This window comes from Saccopteryx bilineata, chromosome 3 (assembly GCF_036850765.1).
Source record: "Saccopteryx bilineata isolate mSacBil1 chromosome 3, mSacBil1_pri_phased_curated, whole genome shotgun sequence".
NCBI classification, from domain to species: domain Eukaryota; kingdom Metazoa; phylum Chordata; class Mammalia; order Chiroptera; family Emballonuridae; genus Saccopteryx; species Saccopteryx bilineata.
Genome location: NC_089492.1, coordinates 84,452,553 through 84,476,759, shown reverse-complemented (window position 1 = coordinate 84,476,759; position 24,207 = coordinate 84,452,553). Strand labels below are relative to the sequence as shown.

Sequence of the window (24,207 nt, the reverse complement as noted above, 5' to 3'; positions counted from 1 at the left end):
CAAAACCCACTTCCTTTTATGTACAAAAATAAAGAGCTCTGACAGCAAAACTGATACTTCTAGTTGAAAATTGATAGAAACTCTCTTGATATAGGTATACCTTTCAGCCAAATAAGAATAAAGAACAGGGCTTTGAAATTCAGCCCAATATTAAAACTAATTTATTGATTGTCATGTAAAGTGGAAGAACTTAGAAGCTTGTAGTTTTAGTTCCTAATTTTCAGACAGGAAACAATGTTCAGAGAAGAGCTTTATGGAATTACAAGTCACGGTAAGGTGGAATGACTCCAGAAAAATTATTAAAATCAACTTTTTCTGTACCTTTTTTGGTAGGTTCATAGCTACCTTTTCCCTCAAATAACATGTAAATATTGCAGCACGAAGCTATTGCAGAAGTATTATTTTTATCTTCTAATAGAGAAAAGTTTGTTAGATATTGGTGTGCTTTTAAATGTTTTAAGAAAAAATTGTGAAATACGCCTTTTTAACTATCAAGGAATTAACCAGTTCTTTTCAGGAGCATGGCCTGAAAAGATTAATTTTACCTCTTGTTCAGAACTACTTTAAATCAGGAATTAGATATATGTTGTCTTTGCAGTTTAAATAATGTAGACCTCCCTGCCCTCTAACATCATTTATGTATGTGTTAAGTTACTGAATGGGGATGATCATGTATAGAAATGTCTCCTTTAAAAAGTATACTGAGGAGAAAAACTCCTGTGGCAGAGTTAACTAATTTTGGGAGAGATGTTCTCTTTCTGCTCTGGGGTGGTTTGTGGCTGAGTTGGAGGTTTTAGGTCTGTCACGTATTAAAAATGGCTACACTTTTAGGACTTAAATAGGGTATTCAGAAGCAAGGGTAAGTACTCAGGTGTGGCCTTTCCATCTTTGATGAGGAGACTTGTTTGACTATTATCAGGAACCACAGTCTGCACAGTTTGGAGTAGACTATGCTTGCTGTGGGAAGGTGGGGCTTAGAACTAAAACAGTCAGTTACTTTTGGAAATGAAATTCCTTAGACTAAAACAGTCAGTTACTTTTGGAAATGAAATTCCTCAGACTACCATGAAAATAAGAACTTTCCCTTTAGGGAAATAGGTATTACTGTTTTTGAAGACTAAAACAATTTTGGAAACTTCAGTTGTTATCACTGTTTCAGCTATTAATTTAACTTCCAGCTATATAAAGCAGAGTTTTAATTTTCATATTACTGCTTCATTGTTTTCGATAGTCTAATATTTCTAAGGGATGTTTTCAGGAGAACATAATGTCAATGATCATTTAGTAAAGCTTTAAGTGTATCTTTTATGAATAGTTCATACCTTGTTGACCTTGTTCAATATAATAGCCATTCATTCTCAATGCTATAGTATATCTGAAAAGTAGTATCTTCTCAGTATATACTCAGTGGGTAGTACATAAATATCCAACAACCTGAAACTACTTTAGTAAATAATACAAAATTGGCTTTAATGAGTACCAAGTTTCAAAACTTAATTTTAAACGTTTTAAAAGTTTCTCCACCAGGTTGCTCTGTTTTTTGGGGGGTTGATATTTTTTTGTTTCTTTTTTAAATCAAATAATAAGTATCTGCTGATCTTTTGACCAGAATTTGTTAAACTTTTTATTGTGTTAATATATTTTATTCATATACATTTTTATATGAAAGCAAGCATTTTTATTTCTAATCAGATACTAAGTATGTATGTATTTATTTACTTTGAGAGAGAGAGTCATCCATTTGCTGTTCTACTTAGTTGTGCCATTGATTGCTTCTCATATGTGCCCTGACCAGGGCTCAAACTGGCAATCTCAGGGGTCAAGCCTGAACCCTCAGGATCAAGTCAGCACCCTTGGGATGGAGCCAGCAACCCCAGGTGGAGCCTTAGTGCTCCAGGGTAGCACTCTATCCACTGCACCACTGGCCAGGGCACCTAACTATGTTTCTAAGTGAGTGCTTTGACTCTACTGAGCAGTTCACATTGGAGGACCTCTTGATCAGGGTATAATTTGTATTGTTTAGGTCATTATTTATTTACAAAACCAAAGAACCATCTCTATTTAAACTATTTATTACACTCAATCTTTTTCTATTATATACCATTTGCCATGTATTTGGAAAACCAATTTGAATAAGGTGTGGGTTCCACCCATACTGAGAGGTATAGAAAATAAGCAGATAGTTAGCAAGTAACTTAATAAATAATGTATTTATATTTATCATATTATGGCAGAATTAGAGAAGAGAATAGTTACCTTTTCCTGGGTTAGTAAGTATTCTATGAGATACAGAAAAATTTAATATACTATCCTTTCCTTGAGAATATAAGCTCTAGAGAAGAAGGGACATATCATGGAGAGAAAGAAATTCAAAGTGCTACTCCAGTGAACAGATGGATAATAAGAAAGTAGAAGACCTTATTGCAGGTATGGAGAAAGTTACAGTGATCTGGATGGAAGATCAAACCAGACCCAACATTGCTTAGGCAAAAGCCCCAGTCCAGAGCAAGGCCCTAAATCTCTTGAATTCTGTGAAGTCTGAGAAAGGTGAAGAAACTTCAGAAAACAAGTTTGAAGCTAGCAGAGGTTAGTTAGTTCATGAAATTTAAGAAAAGAAGCAGCCTCTGTAGAATGTAAGTGCAAGATGAAGCAGCAAGTGCTGATATAGAAGCTGCAGCAAGTTATCCAGAAGATCTAGGTACCGTAATCAGTGAAGGCGGCTACTCTAGATTTTTAGTGTTGACAAAACAGCCTTATAATGGAAGAAGATGCAACCCAGGACTTTCATAGCTAGAGAGGAAAAGTCAATGCCTGGTTTTAAAGGACAGAGTGACTTCGTAGCTGGTGACTTTAGGTTGAAGCCAATGCTCATTTACCATTTTGAAAATCCCAGAGTCCTTAAGAATTATACTAAATCTTCTCTTCCTGGGCTTTAAAAGCGGAACAACAAAGCCTGGGACAAAAATGGAACAACAAAACATATCTGTTTACAACTTGGTTTATTGAATGAATATTTTAAGCCCACTGTTGAGATCTGCTCAGTAAAAGATTCTTTTAAAAATGTGACTGCTCATCAACAATACAACTGGTCATCCAAGCACTGTGATGGAGATGTACAACAAGATTAATGTTTTCATGCCTGCTAACATCCTTTCTGCAACCCATGCATCAAGGAGTAATTTCAACTTTCAAGTCTTACTAAGAAGACTTACATTTTCTCATAGGATTATAGCTGACATAGTGATCCTTCTGATTATTCTGGGCAAAGTAAACAAATCTTCTAGAAAGGATTCACCATTCTAGATGCTGTTAAAAACATTTGTGGTATATGGGAAGAGGTCAAAATATCAACAAACAGCAGTTTGAAAGAAGGTGATTCCAGCCCTTGTGTATAACTTTGAGGGATTCAAGACCTCAGTGGAGGAAATAATTGCAGATGTGGTGAAAATAGCAAGAGAACTAGTATTAGAAGTGGAGCCTGAAGATGTGATTGAATTGTTGCAATCTCATGATAAAACTTGAATGGGTGAGGGTTGCTTCTATGCATAGAAAGTAGTTTTTTTTTTAAGGTTTTATTTATTGATTTTAGAGAGAGGAGGGCAGAGAAGGAAAGAGGAAGGAGGGAGAAATGAGAAGCACCAACTCATAGTAGTTGCTTCTCGTATGTGCCTTGACTTGGCAAGCCTAGGGGTTCAAACAGCAAACCTCAGCATTCCAGGTCCAAGCATTACCCACTCTGCCATCACAGGTCAGACGAAAATAGTTTTTGAGATGGAATCTACTCCTGGTGAAGAAGCTGGGAAGATTGTTGAAATGACCACAAAATACATATTTATAATATGGTATTACATAAACTTAGTTGATAAAGCAGAGGCAGGTTTTGAGAAGATTGACTCTAATTTTGAAAAAGTTCTGTGGGTAAATGCTGTCAAACAATATAGTGCATGCTATAGAGAGATTGTTTATGAAAGAAAGAGTTGGTTAATACAGTAGACTTCACTGTTGTACTATTTTAAGAAATTGCCACAGTCACCCCACCCTTCAGCAAGTACCACTCTGATCAGTTAGCAGCCATCAACACTGAGACAGGACCCTCCACCAGCAAAAAGATGACAACTTCCTGAAAACTCAGATGATGGTTGGCACTTTTTAGCAATAAGCTATTTTTAAATTAAGGTATGTATATATATATATATATTTTTTTTTTTAAGCTAATGTTGTGCACTTGATAGACTGCAGTGTAGTGTAAACATGCCTATATATGCACTGGGAAACAAAAACTTGGTGCAACTCACTTTATTGTAGTGGCCCGGAACTGAACCTGCATATCCCTGAGGTATGCCTATATAACATTATGTTAGAAGTATTTATCTCAACACAAGTAACCATTTGTTATAATAAATGACAGGAGAAGGGAGAACTACCTGTGTGCAGATCTGAGTATTGGATAAACTTGAAATTTTTTATCTCAGTTGAAATTCCAGACATATGAAAGATATAGAAAAGGTAAAAGCGAGTATTTAAGTGAAAACCAAGTACTAAAGGAAAATGTATGAAAATTTCTTTTAAAACCTGAGAATAGGTCTTTAACAACAGAAACTTCTGTTTTTGTGAAAGTATGTTTTTATCCTTTGACTTAGCAAACCTCCTTCTAAGAATCAATCCACAGATATACTGTGAAAAAAGCAAAATAGCATAGCATATCTAAGACCAGTGCTTCTCAAACTTGAGCATGCTTCAGAATCACCTGCAGAGGTTACGATGCCTATTCCTGGCCTTCTCTTCAGAGTTTCTGACTTAGTAGATCTGGACGAGGATCCAGTAATTTCCCATTTCCCACAGATTTTTAAGTAATGATGGTGGTGGTCTTTGTACAACACCTTAGGGAACCACTGGTAAGACAGTGGTTCTCAAAGTGTGTGCCAGGGTGCACTGGTGCGCCCTAGAAGATTTCCAGGTGTGCCCTATGGTATTCCAGAGAAATATGTGCCTTCTGGGGACCAAAAAAACCAACAGGGTTTTTGGAGTTTAGATTTTTGGGGGACAGAGGTGTGGGGAATTGGCTGTAAACTGACAGTCTGCCCAACCCCCACCTCACTTGCCTGATTAGGTTGCAAAAGGCTGTTAAGCTGTGGTGCTGGATTGCTTACATTACCCTCCATGTTCCCTGGAAAGACTGGAGGCAAGTTTCTTCTATCCTTTGTTTGGTGTAAAGTTAAGATGATATGTATGGTAGGGCTTTTGGATTGATGATTAAAGATAAGGAATTGTCTCTTGAAGCCTTTTGGATTTCTATAAAAGAAGAATATGTGGCAATATCTAAAACAGCTTTGAACGTTTTCCTACAATTTTCAACATCCTATTTATGTGATTAGGATTTTCTACCCTCAACACAATTAAGAGTGAAAAGAGAGGAATTCTTCAATGTATTGACAAGGAAATGAGAGTATGCCTTTCAAATATATGCCCAAACGTTGAAGAAATTGCTAGGGTACATCAGGGCTCATCATGTTTCTCATAAACGCAAGAATGGAAAAACTTAACACATTTGCGCCAGGACCTGCTGAATTTACTAAATCTTACTAAGAATGTATCTATATATATAAAAAGATAACTTTTTTGTCATTAAAAAAAATGTTTAACCCCTATTTATGAATTCTAAAAAGCATAACTCAAAAAATGTAACAATGTTTTTTGAAGTCAGAATAAATTTAATTTTGTCGTATTTCTTTTAATTACCATAAAAGTACACTTGGACTTTATATTTTTTCTTTAATATTTGACTTAATTATTATAACATATTTCTCAGAAATTTGTATATAGTGCACCTACAATTACTTGTAGGATTTTAAATGTGCCCCAACTTCAAAAAGTTTGAGAACCACTTGGTTAAGACATTGGAGTAGTAAGAGCAAAAACAAAATATTATCAAAGTCTAGTTGAAGAAGTGCTACATCTGCACAATGGAATTCTATGTGGCTCTTAAAAGGGAAGTAGAAGATCTCTTTGTTCTGTTCTAGAATATTCCCTAGGATATCTTAATTAAGAAGAGGTTGGTGGGCCCTGGCCACTTTTCTGAGTCAGTTAAGGGTATTGTCCCAAAACAATAAGATTGTGGGGTTTGATCACCAGTCAAGGCACACACAGGAAGCAACCAGTGAATGCCTGAGTGGAACAACTAATGAATGCTTCTCTCTCCCTTCCCTTTCTCTCCCTTTCTCTTCTTCTCTATCCCTTTCTCTCTATCCCTTCCTCTCTCTCTCTCTCTCTCTCTCTCTAAAAAATCAATCAGTAAAACCCTGGCCCTGGATAGCTCTTTGGTTGAAGCATCATACCTGTACAGAGGTTGCCAGTACAATTACTTGGTCAGGGCACATTCAGAAGCAGCTCGATGTTCCTCTTTCTCCCTCTCTGCCTCTCTCACTCTCAAAAAAAAGAAAAGGAAGTTACTGGACAGTTTAATATACACAATATTTTGTTTAAAGAAATAAGTAAAGGTATTAAAATACATATACATATATATATGTTGTTTTCACAAGAATAAAAATAAAACTAATATAAATGATCTACAGGGAAGAGGTAATAAAGTACTGTAGACAAGGGTGGGAGTTAGACTTATGTGAAAGTAGCTTGTTTTATAGCTTTACTTAATTAAAACAAAAATTAAATATACTATCTAGAAATATGAAACAACTTAAAGCAAACTCAAGTATACATCAAATTTGTTGTATAACAACATATGCAAGTGTGAGGCCGGTGGTTGTGGCCATGCAGATTTGTGTTGAATTCAGGCAGATGGTAAAGGAACTGTGGAGCCTGAAAATGGTAAGCCATATAAATTTATTGGAGGTTCGCAAAGATAGGCAAGCCAAAAGAAGAAAAGAAAAGAAAACAAAGGAGAATCTGCTTTTCACAGTGGAGGGCAAGGGATCAGGAAACAAACCACACCTCTCATTGGTAGGAGTGCCATCTGCTCTAATCTACCTTGGGAAGAGCACCTATACCCCTACAGAAGTGCTTGCAGCCTGGAAACCAGCGAGCAAGCCTAACACAGCTGCCCTTCCCACAGTAAGTTACTGTAGGCTATGTCTTAGCTGTTGGAGTTCAGAGACAAAGAAATCTTAAACTGCATTCAGTACTCTTATTTTCAGCAATTAAATTGGTATGTGTTTTTTGAAATTAGAATGATAATAACAAGTTAATAAGTACAGCAATGTTTTGGGGAACCAGGACTATCAGGAAAGAAGAAAAGTGGTAGAAACATAAAATCAGAAAAGTTAAGTGCCAATCCTGTTATCCAAAATTTGAATTTGATATCTGCATGAATTTTTCTCCTTTTAAAAAAAAGATTTCTCTTATTGCAGAAATTGAAAGATCCTAAAACCAATGGAAACCCAGTAGCAGTGAGCAGCACAAGTGTGCAGTACATGGTATTTTAGTACCATTTCCAATGAAAAGATACCAGCTCCTTCTAGAAGTAGCTGATCAAATTCTGGGCAAAGAAATTATACAAAACTTGCCTGTGACTTTCTGTGGTGCTAGACTGCAAAGAAGCAGTTAGATACTGTTGAAGCCATGTTCCAAAGATACATAGTTTACTACTTGAAGGAGCTCCCATAATCCCAAAAGAGGGCAATTTGAGTGCTAAATTTGTAGTAGTTGCTTTTGACTTCAAGTATATAATGGTATATGAGTTGATAATAATACTTTTAGAGAGAAAATTAGTTTTAAGTTCAGTATTAGTTTTCCAAAGCTGCTGTAACAAATTAGCACAAGTTGCCTTAAAACAACAGAAATTTATTTTCTTGCAATTGTGGAAGCCAATAGTCTAAAGTTGAGTTGCCAGCAGGTTCACATGTCTACAGTGGTTCTGCAAGGTAGAAATCAGTTCCTTGTATTTTCTAGTTTCTGTGGTTACTGACTTACCTGCCTTGTTTTCATATTGCCTTCTCTGTATGTATCTAAGGGCACTTGCCATTGGATTTAGAACAATAATCTCTTCTCAGGATCCTTAACTTAATTTCATCTGCTAAGGCTCCTTTCCTAAATGACATTTATAGTTGTTGGGGATTAGGATATAAACATACCTTTTTGGTGACTACCATTCAGCCAGCTACAAGTAGACACTCATTCTAAAATTACACAAAGTTTAAAACTTCACTGTGCTCCTTACTATGTAGTTGTCCCCTTTGGCAAGCTAAATATCCTGATCCATAAAATTTAAATAGTATCACAATATGCAGATGAATGTGTATAAAATTTGTGTATAAATACATGTTTAAGTCATTTTATAATTTTATTTGTGTAGAAAAATACCAGTAAGGATGGCAATCTAATTATATTTTATTTGGTTATTTCAGAGGGTAGAATTGGAGGAAATTTGATGGGGGTAGAAACAGAACTTGTAACCACCTTAAAGGATTAAAAATCCTGTTATAGCCTGACCTGTGGTGGTGCAGTGGATAAAGCGTCAACCTGGAACACTGAGGTTGCCGGTTCAAAATCCTGGGTTTGACTGGTCAAGGCATGTACAGGAAGCAACTACTACGAGTTGATGCTTCCTGTTTCTCTCCCTACTTTCTTTTTCTCTCTAAAAATTAATAAGTGAAATCTAAAAATAAATAAATAAATAAATAAATAAATAAAATCCTGTTCCAGTGAATCTAGCACAGATTGCTGGGCACATAGAAGATATTTAATTTTTGGTTGTTCTAATAAAATTATTTGTTTTTGAAGACAGTGTAGCCACTAAAAGGAATCACAAGAGATAAGTTTCCCAACAAGTGTTTAAATCTTTGTATTTAAATCTTGTTTGCTGTTTGTAGTTCTTAGCCTTTAATATTTAATTGTTAGGACAAAATTTAAGTTTCATAGAAGTTATGAGACCAGTAGTTGGCTTTAAGTCAGCTTTGGGAGATGTTCTTCACTGGCAGGTACTGGAATCTTTATGATTTATTTAGTTAAGTTTGCTTTGAGATATGTTTATTATTTCATTTGTTAGAAAGGGCTTTTGCCTTAAGGCAGTGGTTCTCAAAGTGTGCGCCAGGGTGCACTGGTGCACCCTAGAAGATTTCCAGGTGTACCCAATGGTATTCCAGAGAAATATGTGCCCAGATATAAAAATAAATATAGTTACTCTATTATAACATTTCATTACGGAAATACCGCTCTTTTTGTTAACACATCATTATTATATTTATTATTAACACATCATTATATTATTTTTAGATAAATATACCCAAATAAAATGAATAGATTTCTCAAAAAGAAGCATTATATTGAAGAATCTGATTCTGGAAGTGAGCAAAAGTTAAGTGTAAATAAAATAGGACTTGAAGGCTGACGGGCAGAATTTAATTTATAGCATTTTCCATCACCTAACACTGAATAATAATACGATTGTGTTAGAAACCCATTCATGGAAGCTTCAAGTGATTTTGGTTTCACATTAGCAGAAGAAGAACTGGCAGCTATATCCACTGATCGTGGATTGATGATTAAACTTAAGGAATTGTCTCTTAAAGCCTTTTGGATTTCTATAAAAGAAGAATATATGGCAATATCTTAAAAAGCTGTGAACATTTTACTATAATTTTCAACATCCTATTTATGTGAATTAGGATTTTCTACCCTCAAAACAAGAGTAAAAAGAAAGGAATTCTTCAATGTATTGACGAGGCAATGAGAGTTTGCCTTTCAAATATATGCCCAAACATTGAAGAAATTGCTAGGACACATCAGGTTCATGTTTCTCATAAACACAAGAATGGAAAAACTTAACACATTTGCACCAGGTCCTGCTGAATTTACTAAATCTTACTAAGAATGTATCTATATATATAAAAAGATAACTTTTTTGTCATTAAAAAAAATGTTTAACCCCTATTTATGAATTCTAAAAAGCATAACTCAAAAAATGTAACATAATGTTTTTTGAAGTCAGAATAAATTTAATTTTGTCGTATTTCTTTTAATTACCATAAAAGCACACTTGGACTTTATATATTTTCTTTAATATTTGACTTAATTATTATAACATATTTCTCAGAAATTTGTATATAGTGCGCCTACAATTAATTATTTGTAGGATTTTAAATGTGCCCCAACTTCAAAAAGTTTGAGAACCACTGCCTTAAGGACACATTCCAAGCATTTTTGCCATGGCATTTACAGATAGCTTGTTGTCTTCTTTTCCAGGCTGCAAAGTAGAATTCTTATATTTTCTAATGGGGTTTGGTAATTTTCTGTTTATATTTAGGCAGTATTTGAAGCAGATAAGGAAATGTTTACTTTCAGATTTATGCAAACCATTAAAAAATGAAATAAACATAGTTAAATATTAATAGTTTTAAACTTTATTTTTATTATGTCCCTTTGAAAACATTAAATAGCAAGGATGTGGAGAAATTAGAAATCTTATACATTCCTGGTAGAATTGTTAGAAAAGTGTGTTCATTTTGGTAAACAATCTGGCAGTTTCTTAAAAAATTAATGTACACTTACAGAAGACCCAGCAATTCCACTTTTAGGAATGAACCCAGGAGAATTGAAAACATGTTCAATACAATATCTCCCCAAACAAATGTTCTTTATATCATTGTAATGACCAAAAAAGTAGAAATAACTCAAATGAACATTAACTATGAAAAAAAAGTGACATAATGCATACAATGGAATAGTATCCAGTGGTAAAAAGTAACGAAGTATTGATACATGTTCTAACATGGATGAACCTTCAAAATATGCTAAGTGAAAAAAGCCATCACGCAAGAGCACATATTTTATGATTCCATTTATATGAAATGCCCAGAATAGGAAAATGCATAGAGACAGAAAGTAGATTAGTTATTGCCTAGTACTAAAAACATAGCATACAGTTGAGAAAGAGGAGTGACAGATAACTCATACACAGTTTTTTTCAGTAGATAATGAAAATTTTTTATGATGGTCACACAACTTTACAAATATATTAAAAGCCTTTGAATTGTGTGATATACAAATTATATCTCAGTAAAGCTGTTACTTTTAAAAACAGATCAACCTCTGCATGCACTGAGGATATGGTTTCTTGTTGCTCAGCCATCTCAGGAATTATCCAACTTGATTGATCAGTTGAGAGACAGGAAGGAAGAGAGATGAGAAGCATCAACTCATAGTTGTGGCACTTTAATTGTTCGTTGATTGCTTTCTCATGTGTGCTTTGACCAGGGTGGATGGGTGCTCCAACTGAGCCAGTGACCCCTTGCTCAAGCCAGCAACCATAGGGTCATGTCTGTGATCCCATGCGGACAAGCTGGTGAGCCCATGCTCAAGCTGGCAACCTTGGGGTTTTGAACCTGGGTCCTCAACATCCCAGTTTGTTACTCTGTCTACTGGGCTATCACCTGGTCAGGGTACAATGAACATTTTTTAATGTCCCTCTTACTGTATTGTTCGTTCTTCCTCACATATAAATCATCATAAGGGTTGGGATGCAAAGCTAAAGCTACCTACATATGTCATCTTAATATTGCCCATTTTTGTCCTCTTTAAGTGTTATCTACTGTGTATTTTCTTAGAATGTCTAAGAGTCCATTGAAATGCTGTATTCCAAAACTTGTGTATTCCAGTGAACAATACTTCTGCATTTTATACTTTATGGGATCTTAAAGCTCTTTAGCCCATACAACATGGAATGCCATTTTGCTATCAAACTTTTTCATTCCAACTGCTATGAAAGGAGATGGGATTAGTAAACATACGTTCTTCAAAGTCATCACTAGCAGTAGTGATTATTTTACTATTTTTATTATTAAGAGGTCTGAATGAACAATTTATCTTTTATAAATAATACACTGTTGAACTTTATAAAACCATAAAGATCAATTGTTGGGTTTTTTTGTTGTTGTTTTTTTGTATTTTTCCGAAGCTGGAAACGGGGAGGCAGTCAGACAGACTCCTGCATGCACCTGACCAGGATCCACCCGGCATGCCCACCAGGGGGCGATGCTCTGCCCATCTTGGGGCATCGCTCTGCCGCAATCAGAGCCATTCTAGCGCCTGAGGCAGAGGTCACAGGGCCATCCTCAGCGCCCCGGCAAACTTTGCTCCAGTGGAGCCTTGGCTGCGGGAGGGGAAGAGAGAGACAGAGAGGAAGGAGTGGAGAAGCAGTTGGGCGCTTCTCCTGTGTGCCCTGGCCGGGAATTGAACCTGGGACTCCTGCACGCCAGGCCGATGCTCTACCACCGAGCCAACCGGCCAGGGCCCAATTGTTCTTTATTACAAGAGGTATAGGCTCTTGAAGAGGAAGACCGTCATTCACATAAGACTAAGATTTGGCTAAACTCTCAGGTATAAAATAGCTAGTAATGTGGCAGAGAGTGGTTACATTTTGTAAATCTACCTTGTTCCGTTAGAGAAATTTAAAGTGCCCTCTCAACACTGGTAGGCCTAATATTATTGATTTAAGAGCGATATAGGAATAACAATATTAAAACTATGGTAGAGGTCTGTTTGGTGTTTTTGTTTGTTTGCTTTTAGGAAAGAGAGGCATTGATTTGCTATTCCACCTGCTTATGTATTCATTGGTTGATTCTTGTATGTACCCTGACCAGGAATCAAACCCACAACCCTGGCATATCAGGATGATGCTCCAACCACCTGAGCTATTTGGCCAGGGCTGTGGTAGAGATTTTGAGGTGGAATGGCCTTACTTCCTTTATTTAAAAAATAGGAAAAACTGGGACCCATTCTATCAATCCAGGCTTCATCCATTATATATCATGTTAGACTCTTTAAGGATTTACATACTGTCCAAAAGGCTCTAGAATCTTTTCTAAGGTTTTCTAATTTGGTGACTAATGGTTTATATTCTGCTTCCTACTTCTTCAGTCATTTCTACTGAAAAATTAAAGAATGAAAAGTGATGAATACTGCCTGACCAGGTGGTGGCGCAGTGGATAGAGCATCGGACTGGGATGTGGAAGGACCCAGGTTCGAGACCCTGAGGTCGCCAGCTTGAGCGCAGGCTCATCTGGCTTGAGCAAAGAGCTCACCAGCTTAGACCCAAGGTTGCTGGCTCCAGCAGGGGGTTACTCGGTCTGCTGAAGGCCCGCGGTCAAGGCACATGTGAGAAAGCAATCAATGAACAACTAAGAAGTCGCAATGCTCAACGAGAAACTGATGATTGATGCTTCTCATCTCTCTCCGTTCCTGTCTGTCTGTCCCTGTCTATCTCTGCCTCTGTAAAAAAAAAAAAAAAACAACAACAACAAAAAAAAGTGATGAATACTAACACCCACCCCTTCCCCATCCTATCATCCTTCACTAGAACTTTCTGAGGAAATTAACTGAAAAGGGAGGCTGTTTGCCGTAGAGCTCCAAAAAGAAGATCCTTTCCAAAAGTGTTTGGTCACAGTTCTTAATACAGGTAGCAGCATATGATTGGGGAAGGAATGGTGCTTGATATCAGGTCTGATAACGAAATTTTCATTGTTATTTTTCCCCCTAGTATCGTCTAGACTGTCACAGCCATCCTCTCCCCAGTCAGGCTGCCCGTCACCCACCATTCCAGCAGGTAAAGTCATTTCTCCATCACAGAAGCACAGCAAGAAGGCACTAAAGCAGGTAATCAAGCTAGTCTGTGTTTATCAGAAGTATAATCTCCTACTTTAAAAATGCATGACTCTGGCCTGACCGGTGGTGGTACAGTGAATAAAACGATATTAGAGGCCCTGGCCGGTTGGCTCAGTGGTAGAGCATCGGCCTGGCGTGCAAGGGGTCCCAGGTTCGATTCCTAGCCAGGGCACACAGGAGAAGCGCCCATCTGCTTCTCCACCCCTCCCCCTCTCCTTCCTCTCTGTCTCTCTCTTCCCCTCCCGCAGCGAGGCTCCATTGGAGCAAGGATGGCCCGGGCGCTGGGGATGGCTCCTTGGCCTCTGCCCCAGGTGCTAGAGTGGCTCTGGTCGCGACAGAGCGACGCCCCGGAGGGGCAGAGCATCGCCCCCTGGTGGGCGTGCCGGGTGGATCCCGGTCGGGTGCATGCGGGAGTCTGTCTGTCTCTCCCCGTTTCCAGCTTTGGAAAAATAAAAAAAAATTAAAAAACAAAACAAAAAAACGATATTAGAGTACTGAGGTTGCCAGTTCAAAACCCTGGCCTTGCCTGGTCAAGGCACATACAAGAAGCAACTACTATGGGTTGATTCTTCCCATTCCTTCCTCCTTTCTTGCTTTAAAGTCAATAAATAAAATCTTAAAAAAAAAAAAAAAAAAACGACTCTGAGAACCATTGAAAATTTCCTGAAAGGGCCTTTATGTCCTTTTTTATCACTTTAATTTGTTTATAATTTTCTAAGAGGTTTTTCAGATTATGAGTAGGTGTTGAATTTTTCTGTTTTGTTTTATGCAGCATTTATTGAGGTAATCTGGTAGCTTTTCTTTTTAAATCTAGTAACATACAGAATCCCATGACTAGATTTTTAAATTTTAATCTAGACTTAGCTTTCTGAAATAAACTAGATGTTTGTTATATATTTTTAAGTATATTATGGAATTTTCTTAAGATTTTTAGCCTGGATTTTGTTCTTAGTGATCCATTTCACCTGATTTTTTCAAATATTGGCATAAAGTTGTATATAGTATTTTTATGTCTTTTTTCTTTATTATTGTTGTTTATTTATTCTGTATCTTTTTTCCCAATGCTAATTGCTACAATTTGTCTATTTTATTAGTCTTTTCAAAGAGTTTGCTTTCAAATGTTTTGAAATGCAAATGACCAGTAAATATAAACTCACTAGTAATTAAGGAAACATTAAAATAGTAGACTACTTTTATCCTTAGATTGGTATAAAAATCTTAATTATATCAAGTTTTGGCAAGTGTATAGAAAAATGGCTACTTATAGTTTGCTGATAGAATATAAATTGTTATAGTTACTTGGAGAAAATTTTGTAGTATTTATTAAAATCTTAAATACACATACCTTATAACTAAAGCAGTTGAACATTTTGGGAAAATATGTACATACATACATACACACATAAAAACAAAAATATTGTGTTAAAGTTTGTAGTAGCAAAAACTTGCAGGCTCTTTACCACTTAAAAAGAAGTCATTTACTTTTTATTATTAAAAACTGATTTGTTTTGTTTATTATAGTCAGTTTTCTTTTTATAGGCTCTAAAACAGCAACAGCAGAAGAAGCAGCAACAGCAGCAGCAATGCAGGCCAAGCATGTCCATCTCCTCTAGTCAACATCTCTCTTTGAAGACTGTCAAAGCAGCCAGTGACTCTGTAACTGCCAAACCTGGTAGGTACATGGGGTGTCTTTTCAATTGAAGTTTTTTTAATTGAATATATTGGGGTGACATTGTTTAATAAAGTTATATAGGTTTCAGGGGTACACTTGTATAATACATCATCTGTATATTATATTGTATGTTCACATCAAATCTTCCATCACCATTTATTCTCCTTTAACTTCTCCTACTTCCCTCCACTCTCCTTTCCCTCAGGTAATCACCATACTGTTGTCTTGTCTATGAGGTTTTTTTTTATTTTTTCTTAATCCCTTTATCAATGGAAGTTCCTTTTTCTAGTATATTTGTGTTGATTTACTAATTTGTATGCTATATCACTTATTTTAGAAATTTTGTATGTATGTATGTATCTCTGTATCTATTTTGTATTTTTCTGAAGTGATAAGTAGGGATGCAGATAGATAGACTCCTGCATGTGCCTAACTGGGATCCACCCGTCATGCCCACTAGGGGGCAATGCTCTGCCCATCTGGGGCATTGCTCCGTTGCAACCAGAACCATTCTAGCACCTGAGGTGGAGGCTACGGAGCCATCCTCAGTGCCCAGGCCAACTTTGCTCCAGGGGAGCCTTGGCTGCAAAAGCGGAAGAGAGAGAAAGGAGAGGGGAAAGGATAGAGAAGCAGCAGGGCACCTCTCCTGTGTACCCTGGCTGGGAATTGAACCCAGAACTTCTACATGCCGGGTTGATGCTCCACCACTGAGCTAGCCAGCCACAGCTAAAATTCTTGTATTTATTTACATAATCCTTGTACTGCCAAATCATTAATTTAAATCATTCCAGGGTAAGTGGAAATTTTATGCAAAATTATGCAGTTATTTAAAAAATACATCAATAGGATTTGTATGTTAAAATGAGATCTATGACTAACTTAACTTCGAAGATGTCTTACTTAAAAATATTTGGAAGCCTCCAGTCAAAAACCTTAGAAAGCTGATGTTTTCAAAAGATACTCAAACTCTGTATCAATTTTCTCCTTTAAAAATAAAAGGTCTTACTAGGAATACATGCTACTTTTGAGTTTCCATTGGACATATTATAGGCCTTCAGATTTTTTGTTGATACTTGTTTTGTTTTTAATCTAAATTGGTCTGGATACAGATTTTGTGTTTTATTACACAATTCAGTTTGATGCCAGTGATTATATGTGCCTGCCATACTTAAACTGGGGCTTGCAAAACTTTGCATTTATGTTATAAAGGAAATTTACCACTAGAAACAAATAATGTGCTAAGCGGAAGAAGCAGTTTTTACTTTCCTTTTTGAGGTTTAATTCTCATACCCAAAACACATTTGCAAGGTCACATTGCCTCATATGTAGCTACTTTTATTTAGCGTTGAATGAATTAATTGTTTGTTTAGTTGATTTCTATCTAAAACCTGAATGTCACCAGTCTTGTATATATTTTCTCCCTAGTAATATGGGAAGGAAAGCAATCTGATGGACAGTCAAGCATCCCCCAGAACTCAAACTCTAGCTTTTCTTCTTCGGTTAAAGTGGAAACTTCTTTGCTAGGTTTGGGGAAGAAGTCATTCCAAAGGTCTGACAGACTCCACACAAGTAAGTTAATTTACAAAGACTTCATTTCTTTGTAGATTATTTTTAAAATCAGTTTATAAGTTCCATGTCTGAAATTCATAGCTGTCTGGCTTACTTGTTACTTCCTGTTCACCTGCAAGGACTTGACTGTCTTCATGTTCTTCCTGTCCTACCTTACCAAAACTATTCAGAATAAGATCTGGTATTAGCCATTTTGTAGTTTATTTCTTTTTCTGATAATAAATTGCTTTGTCCAGCACATTATTTGTTTTTTTTCCTAACTGCACAGAAAGTAGAAGGATTTATAATTACACATGGCAAACTGAACCTTTTTTCCTGCTCCCTCTGAATTCCACTAAAATGAGAATATGGAAATATAAAAGTTTAAATCTATAAGGGTGAAGAACACAAGGGAGACAATAAATGGGCTGGCAGTGCCAACAGTTTTGAAAGATGAAAACTGAATAGGGTTTTTCACAGAGCTGAGGAGCAGATGCTAGTAATAAGCCAGCTAGCTAAGGCTATAGAATACCAGAAAGGTTCCAGAATTAGAGAGATCACATATTACAGTAGAGAGGGTGAGGCATGGGTTTGAAAAGAAGAACATTCTTTAAAAGTTAGTAAGAAGCAGTTGAATGCCTCACCCTAGTAGGACACAGGAGTTTTATTTTGAAGTGAAATTAAACCATACAGGTTTAAATTTCAGAGATGCTACACATAGTGGAGGGCAGACAATGAGGCCATGTTTGAAATTAGGGCTGTTAAACAAAATATTAATACTGGATAATGATCCTCCTGCTTGGCTGCCAAATTACTAGTAGTGAGGCATATTTCTACTGCCACTAGTTCCTCCTCATCTGTGCTGCAGCAGGAGATAGGTGGATTGGTAACTAAAGAAATGGAATAACCTCCATTTCTTCAGGCAGATATATAGATTCCCTGCTAAACTGAGTCATCTTGGTCACACTTCTGCGGTGCTCTCCCGTCTATAAAACCCACCCATTGCATTCAGTTTTCCGTCAACTTTTTAGAAATGTCTGTCTTTAATAATAATTACTAAGGATCACCTTTGAAGAAAGCCTCCATTGTGTGAGAGAGTATATGAAATATAGACTCAGTCTGACCAGGCAGTGGCGCAGTGGATAGAGCATTGGACTGGGTTGCAGAGGACCCAAGTTCGAAACCGCAAGGTCACCGGCTTGAATGCAAGCTCACCAGCTTGAGCGAGGATTCACTGGCTTGAGCGTGGGATCCTATACATGACCCCATGGTCGCTGACTTGAGCCCAGAGGTTGCTGGCTTGAAGCCCAAGGTCATTGGCTTGAGCAAGGGGTCACTTGCTCTGCTCTAGCCCCCCCTCCCTGGTCAGGGCACATATGAGAAAGCAATCACTGAACAATTAAGGAGCTTGCAACAAAGAGTTCATGCTTCTCATCTCTCTCACTTCCTGTCTGTCCCTATCTGACTCTCTTTCTTTGTCTCTGTCAAAAAAATAAAAAATAAATATAGACTCAAAAGAAACAAACAATAACTTTATTTTATTCATTATTTTTACTTATTTTATTTAATTGAATTTATTGGGGTAACAGTGGATAATAAAATTATAGGATTCAGGTATACAATTCTATATAAAACAATTATTTAACACTGTAATAGCCACAAAAAGAAATAAAAGATGATATTGCACCTGATTACTATATTAAATATCAGAAAGTAAACAGACTTCTAGGATGTTAAATAATGTGGTAGTGGAAATAAATTATAATAGAAAAACATTCAAAGTAAAGAAATTTCCCAGTGTATAAGTCTAAGGAGAAAGGAGGTAAGAAAATGGAAAAATAAACTTAGGCTGTCCGATGTCTTAAATAGTAGGACTGTCAGAAATAAAAAACAGACCCGACCAGTGGTGGTGGGTGGATAGAGTGTCGACATGGGATGTTGTGGTTACAGGTTCCAAACCCTGAGGGTGAGTTCATCTGGCTTGAGTGCTGGCGTATCAGCTTGAGTGTGGGATCATCAACATGATCTCAGGGTTGCTGGCTTGAGCCCAAAGGTCACTGACTTGAAGCCCAAGGTTGCTGTCTTGAGTAAAGGGTCACTAGCTTGGCTTGAGCTCCTGGTCAAGGCACATATGAGAAGCAATCAATGAAAAACGAAAGTAATACAACTTTTATCTCCCTTCCTGTCTCTCTCTCTCTCTCTCTCAAAATAAAATAAAACCCAGAAATTGGAAGGAAGGTAAATAATAAGTAGAAATAACATAAGAGAGATCCATAGAATTGAAAGTCACAGTTTTCAAACTGGAAGTACATAATTGATGTCAAGAAACATGAATAAAAAGAAACATATTCCAAGGCACATTTAAAAAATTTTCAAAACATCTGGGATAATGAGATGATTTGTAAAAAAGCCCCCAGAAAGATAAAAAATTCTTATATATAAAGATTCAAAAATTAGAATCATGGACATCTCAGAAGCAGCATAGGAACTAAAAGGTCATGCAGCAATGCAGACATAATTCCAAGGGAAAGTTCTACTCTCTTTTATATATTCTAGACCCCTTCCAAATTATGAAGTTGGAGAATAGAACTTTGGACAACCTCTTTATAAAAATATGGTTTGATTCTAAGTGTGATTATAAATTGGTGTATTCTTCCTAGAGATAGTATCTGCCATGAACTGAATATGCCCTTTGGTTATTAATTCTACTGCTAAAGGTTTAAAATATTTATTTATTAAACAAATTCTTACAGAAGATACACTAACATGCTAGGCACTGGTTCAGGGCTCTGGAGACATGTCAGTGAACGGAACAAAGTTTCTTCTTGGGCCTATATTTAACTTCAGTTCATTTAATGTCACAATTTTAGTATCTATATTAAATAGAAGTAGAAATATGGATGTACAAAATAGAGAAATTATGTACTGAGAATTTCCAAATTTAGGAAATAGTAACCATTTTGAAAAGAAGGTGGCCCTGGCCGGTTGGCTCAGTGGTAGAGCATCAGCCTGGCGTGCGGGAGTCCCGGGTTCGATTCCCGGCCAGGGCACACAGGAGAAGCGCCCATCTGCTTCTCCACCCCTCCCCCTCTCCTTCCTCTCTGTCTCTTTCTTCCCCTCCCACAGCCAAGGCTCCATTGGAGCAAAGTTGGCCCGGGCGCTGAGGATGGCTCCATGGTCTCTGCCTCAGGCGCTAGAATGGTCCTGGTTGCAATAGAGCAACATCCCAGATGGGCAGAGCATCGCCCCCTGGTGGGCATGCCAGGTGGATCCCGGTTGGGCGCATGCGGGAGTCTGTCTAACTGCCTCCCCGTTTCCAAATTCAGAAAAGAAAAAAAAAGAAAGAAGGCATGGTGGGAGCCTCACCAAGTGGTGGCACAGTGGGTAGAATGCATGCTCATCCTTCTTGAGCCCAGGGTCACTCGCTTGGGCGTGGGAACATAAACGTGACTCCAAGGTCACTGGCACAAGTGGAGCAGCCCCACCCAACCCCCAGTCAAGGCATGTATGAGAAAGCAGTCAGTGAACAACAAAAGGGCCGCAACTCTGAGTTGATGCTTCTCATCTGTCTCCTTTCCTCTCTGTCTGTCTGTCTGACTGGCTCTTCTGTCTGTCTCTTTAAAAAAAAAAAAAAAAAAAGGCATGTGTAAAGCCAGTAGCCACAGCCACCATCGCAGCCGCCTGGCCCGTGCAGGTTCACATTTGATTTGAACAGATGGTAATAAAACAATGGAGCCAAGAACTGGTGGGCCATTAGCTTTAATCCTAGCTTGCACCAGGCGGGCAAGAAATACACACAGTGGGAAAACACTTCCCTTTCCATTCAGGGCTCCTAAAACCACTGACTTATCCGAGTTTCCTAGAATCAAAGGTTTCTACCTAACCAGCCTTACTCACCTCTGTTTCCCATCTCCTTCTCTCTGTACAAACTGGCTTCTCCTTCAGCACTCAGCCATCTTGGCTGCTTCTCCTCTCCTCCACGTGGCCTTTCTCTGCTCTCCTCTCTAATGCTAATATCAGAAACCAAGAGAGCAAACTCCCGGTCTGCCCCCATTTTATAGCGTAGAAATCAAAACCTTTAATCCAATATACAAACAAGGAAGTCTCTGATACAAAGTCACTTAGGGTGGGAAAAACTAAGCCTTAGGTTATAATGACCCTGCCTGCTTACAGCCTGCCCCCCACACACAATGCAAACTATAAGCTAGCAAATGTATGTATCATATTTGCAAACTTATTTGACCAACAGCATGATATTAAGTTTGACCTAATGGTCAAAAAGTAGGTGAAAGTTTGTCTTCTTTCATGCAAATAAATATTAAATGAAATAATGGAAATTTATACATTTTGCCACAGTATTTTCAAAACATATGAAAGAAGCTATTCATTTGTGTAAAACATAAATGATAAAACAATTAGGTAATATACATGAAATTATTTTAGTTAATGTTGGTATTTGTTTTAGCTTCAGTAAAATTAATAGTATATTGTAAGGCCAGGAGCCATGGCTGTCACTATCAAAGCAGCCGCCTGGCCCATGCAGGTTCCCGTTGGATTCGGGCAGATGGTAAAGAAACGGCAGAGTCGGAGGATGATGGGTCATCCTATTTATTGGTGTCTCACCAAGACAGGCAAACCACAAAAGAAGACAAGGGAAAAGCAGAAAACCAGCTCTTCCCATGAAGGGCAAGGAACCAGGGAAGCCCCTGCAATCGTGATAGCAGGAACTGAGTGAGCAAGCTCCTGGTCTGTCCCACTTTATAGTGTAGAAAACCAAAATCCCTTAATCCAATATACAAACAAGGAGATACAAAGTCACTTATCCAAGGCATAATTGGATTCCTCATGAGAGTACACCACCCAGATCATACAGTCAGTCAAGGGTGTGGGGAAAAGCTTAGTCCTAAAACGAAACCTTAGGCTACAATGACCTGGCCTGCTTATAGCCTGTCCCCCACACCCAATATAAGTCACAAGCAAGCAAACATATATATCATATTTACAAACTTATTTGACCAACATATATCATATATTTTTTACTTCCCAGATTCAATAAGGAGAATAAATAGATCAGATTGCAAGTATAAAATAATAGAATAAGGCAACATAAACTGAAAAAAACTAAGGTCAACTTTACCAAAATTAGAGGACTTAAACTTTAAATTTTAAAATAAGGCACCTTTAAGGTATGTAAAAGTATCCTCAAGGCACTATTTGATCAGAATAATTTACAACTACTTCTCAGTTTCACTTGTTAAAATTTAAAGCTTGATTCTCATGAAAAGGTACACCGTGAATGCAAAATAGTAAAAACTATTCAAGGAATGCTGACACTCCTATGCTATCTATATATATTAAAAAGGGAAGCTACGATGTTTCTTTTGGGTCTGTAGAGCCAAGGCAGTGTGATCATCAATGAGTGTCCAGTTAATGAATCATACATACCTTGGAATATGGTGCAGCTTTTTTACAAGAAAAAGGTGAATTTGTAGGTAATAGTTTGGAAAGATGTTCAAAGGATTCAGTGAAAGAAAAAATATTAGTGTGTATACTGATTTCGTTTCTTCAAATAAAAATTCCATTTTTGTTAGGTACACTGGATTTGAATGTAGAAAACTTTACATTTTATATATTTTGGTACTATTCCAATTGGAACATTTACCTTTATCTTTCAAATACTATTTTTATTATTTAGTTTGAAAAGTTTTTAATTTTTTAATTATTTCCCCTTTGTTCCATAAGTTATTTTGAAGTTTTAAAAAAACAATTTCCAGCCCTGGCCGGTTGGCTCAGCGGTAGAGCGTCGGCCTAGCGTGCGGAGGACCCGAATTCGATTCCCGGCCAGGGCACACAGGAGAAGCGCCCATCTGCTTCTCCACCCCTCCGCCGCGCCTTCCTCTCTGTCTCTCTCTTCCCCTCCCGCAGCCAAGGCTCCATTGGAGCAAAGATGGCCCGGGCGCTGGGGATGGCTCTGTGGCCTCTGCCTCAGGCGCTAGAGTGGCTCTGGTCGCAACATGGCGACGCCCAGGATGGGCAGAGCATCGCCCCCTGGTGGGCAGAGCGTCGCCCCATGGTGGGCGTGCCGGGTGGATCCCGGTCGGGCGCATGCGGGAGTCTGTCTGTCTCTTCCTGTTTCCAGCTTCAGAAAAACGCAAAAAACAAAAACAAAAACAATTTCCAAATATATAGGGATTTTTATGTCTTTGTTATGAACTTTTAGCTTAAGTTCCTTGTGGTCAGAAATCATGCACTGTATAATGCCTGTGCCTCTGAAATACAGTGATAAATAAGACTGAAGCCACATGTCTGGGTTCTAATATCTGCATGTAACTTAATAGCATACTGTTGGGCAAGTTGCTTACCATATCTGGGCATCAATTTCTTCAACTTTGAAATGGATTCCTACTTCATCAGATTATATGAAAAATAAATGTTAATACTTGCCAAAGTTTAAAATCATGTCTGGTGCTTAGGAGGCCTATGTAAGCGTTTACCGCTACTGTTATTGACAACTATCTTTTTTTTTTTCTTTTCTTTTTTTTTTTTCTTTTTTTTGAAGCTGGAAACAGGGAGAGACAGTCAGACAGACTCCCGCATGCGCCCGACCGGGATCCACCCGGCACGCCCACCAGGGGCGAAGCTCTGCCCACCAGGGGGCGATGCTCTGCCCCTCCGGGGCTTCGCCATGTTGCGACCAGAGCCACTCTAGCGCCTGAGGCAGAGGCCACAGAGCCATCCCCAGCGCCCGGGCCATCTTTGCTCCAATGGAGCCTTGGCTGTGGGAGGGGAAGAGAGAGACAGAGAGGAAAGCGCGGAGGAGGGGTAGAGAAGCAGATGGGCGCTTCTCCTGTGTGCCCTGGCCGGGAATCGAACCCGGGTCCTCCGCACGCTAGGCCGACGCTCTACCGCTGAGCCAACCGGCCAGGGCCATTATTGACAACTATCTTAGCAAAAAAGTAACCATTTTGATTTTTCTCCAGAACAGAAATGCTTTATAACAATTTAGCCCTGATATTTTATATCTGCAGTTAAATAATATTGTCTGACATTTCTGTTCTTTTTTAATCTCACAAATCAGACATTAGAGTGTTGTTTTGTACAACAATGTTGATGTAAATTGATCTAAATGTTTACTGTTCTTCATTGTAATTTAACCCATCTTTCTATAATGATTTTCTTTCCTATAGTATACATTTTTAAGAATTTTATTCAGAACAGGTCTCTTGATAGTAAATGGTATCAATTTTTATCTTTAAATATCTTTGTTATCATGTTCATTCCTGATGGAGATTTTGGTATATATACCATTAGAGGTTGATGGTTATTTTCTCTCAACATTTTATAGCTATTAAACACTTTATTCTGGATTACTT

The 24,207-nt window shown here is 37.8% G+C and overlaps 1 protein-coding gene across 3 annotated transcripts in view; it reads left to right on the top strand.

Moving 5' to 3' along the window:
* Window positions 1–24,207, top strand: part of ASXL2 (ASXL transcriptional regulator 2) — a 121,933-nt gene that overhangs the window by 66,956 nt on the left and 30,770 nt on the right. For 2 of the 3 annotated variants that reach the window (XM_066266645.1, XM_066266647.1), the window contains 3 exons: window positions 13,490–13,605; window positions 15,154–15,286; window positions 16,712–16,855. In XM_066266645.1, coding sequence (XP_066122742.1) covers window positions 13,490–13,605; window positions 15,154–15,286; window positions 16,712–16,855 — 393 coding nt within the window. The remainder of the gene's footprint in view (window positions 1–13,489; window positions 13,606–15,153; window positions 15,287–16,711; window positions 16,856–24,207) is intronic. The other variant, XM_066266646.1, reaches the window with a different exon arrangement.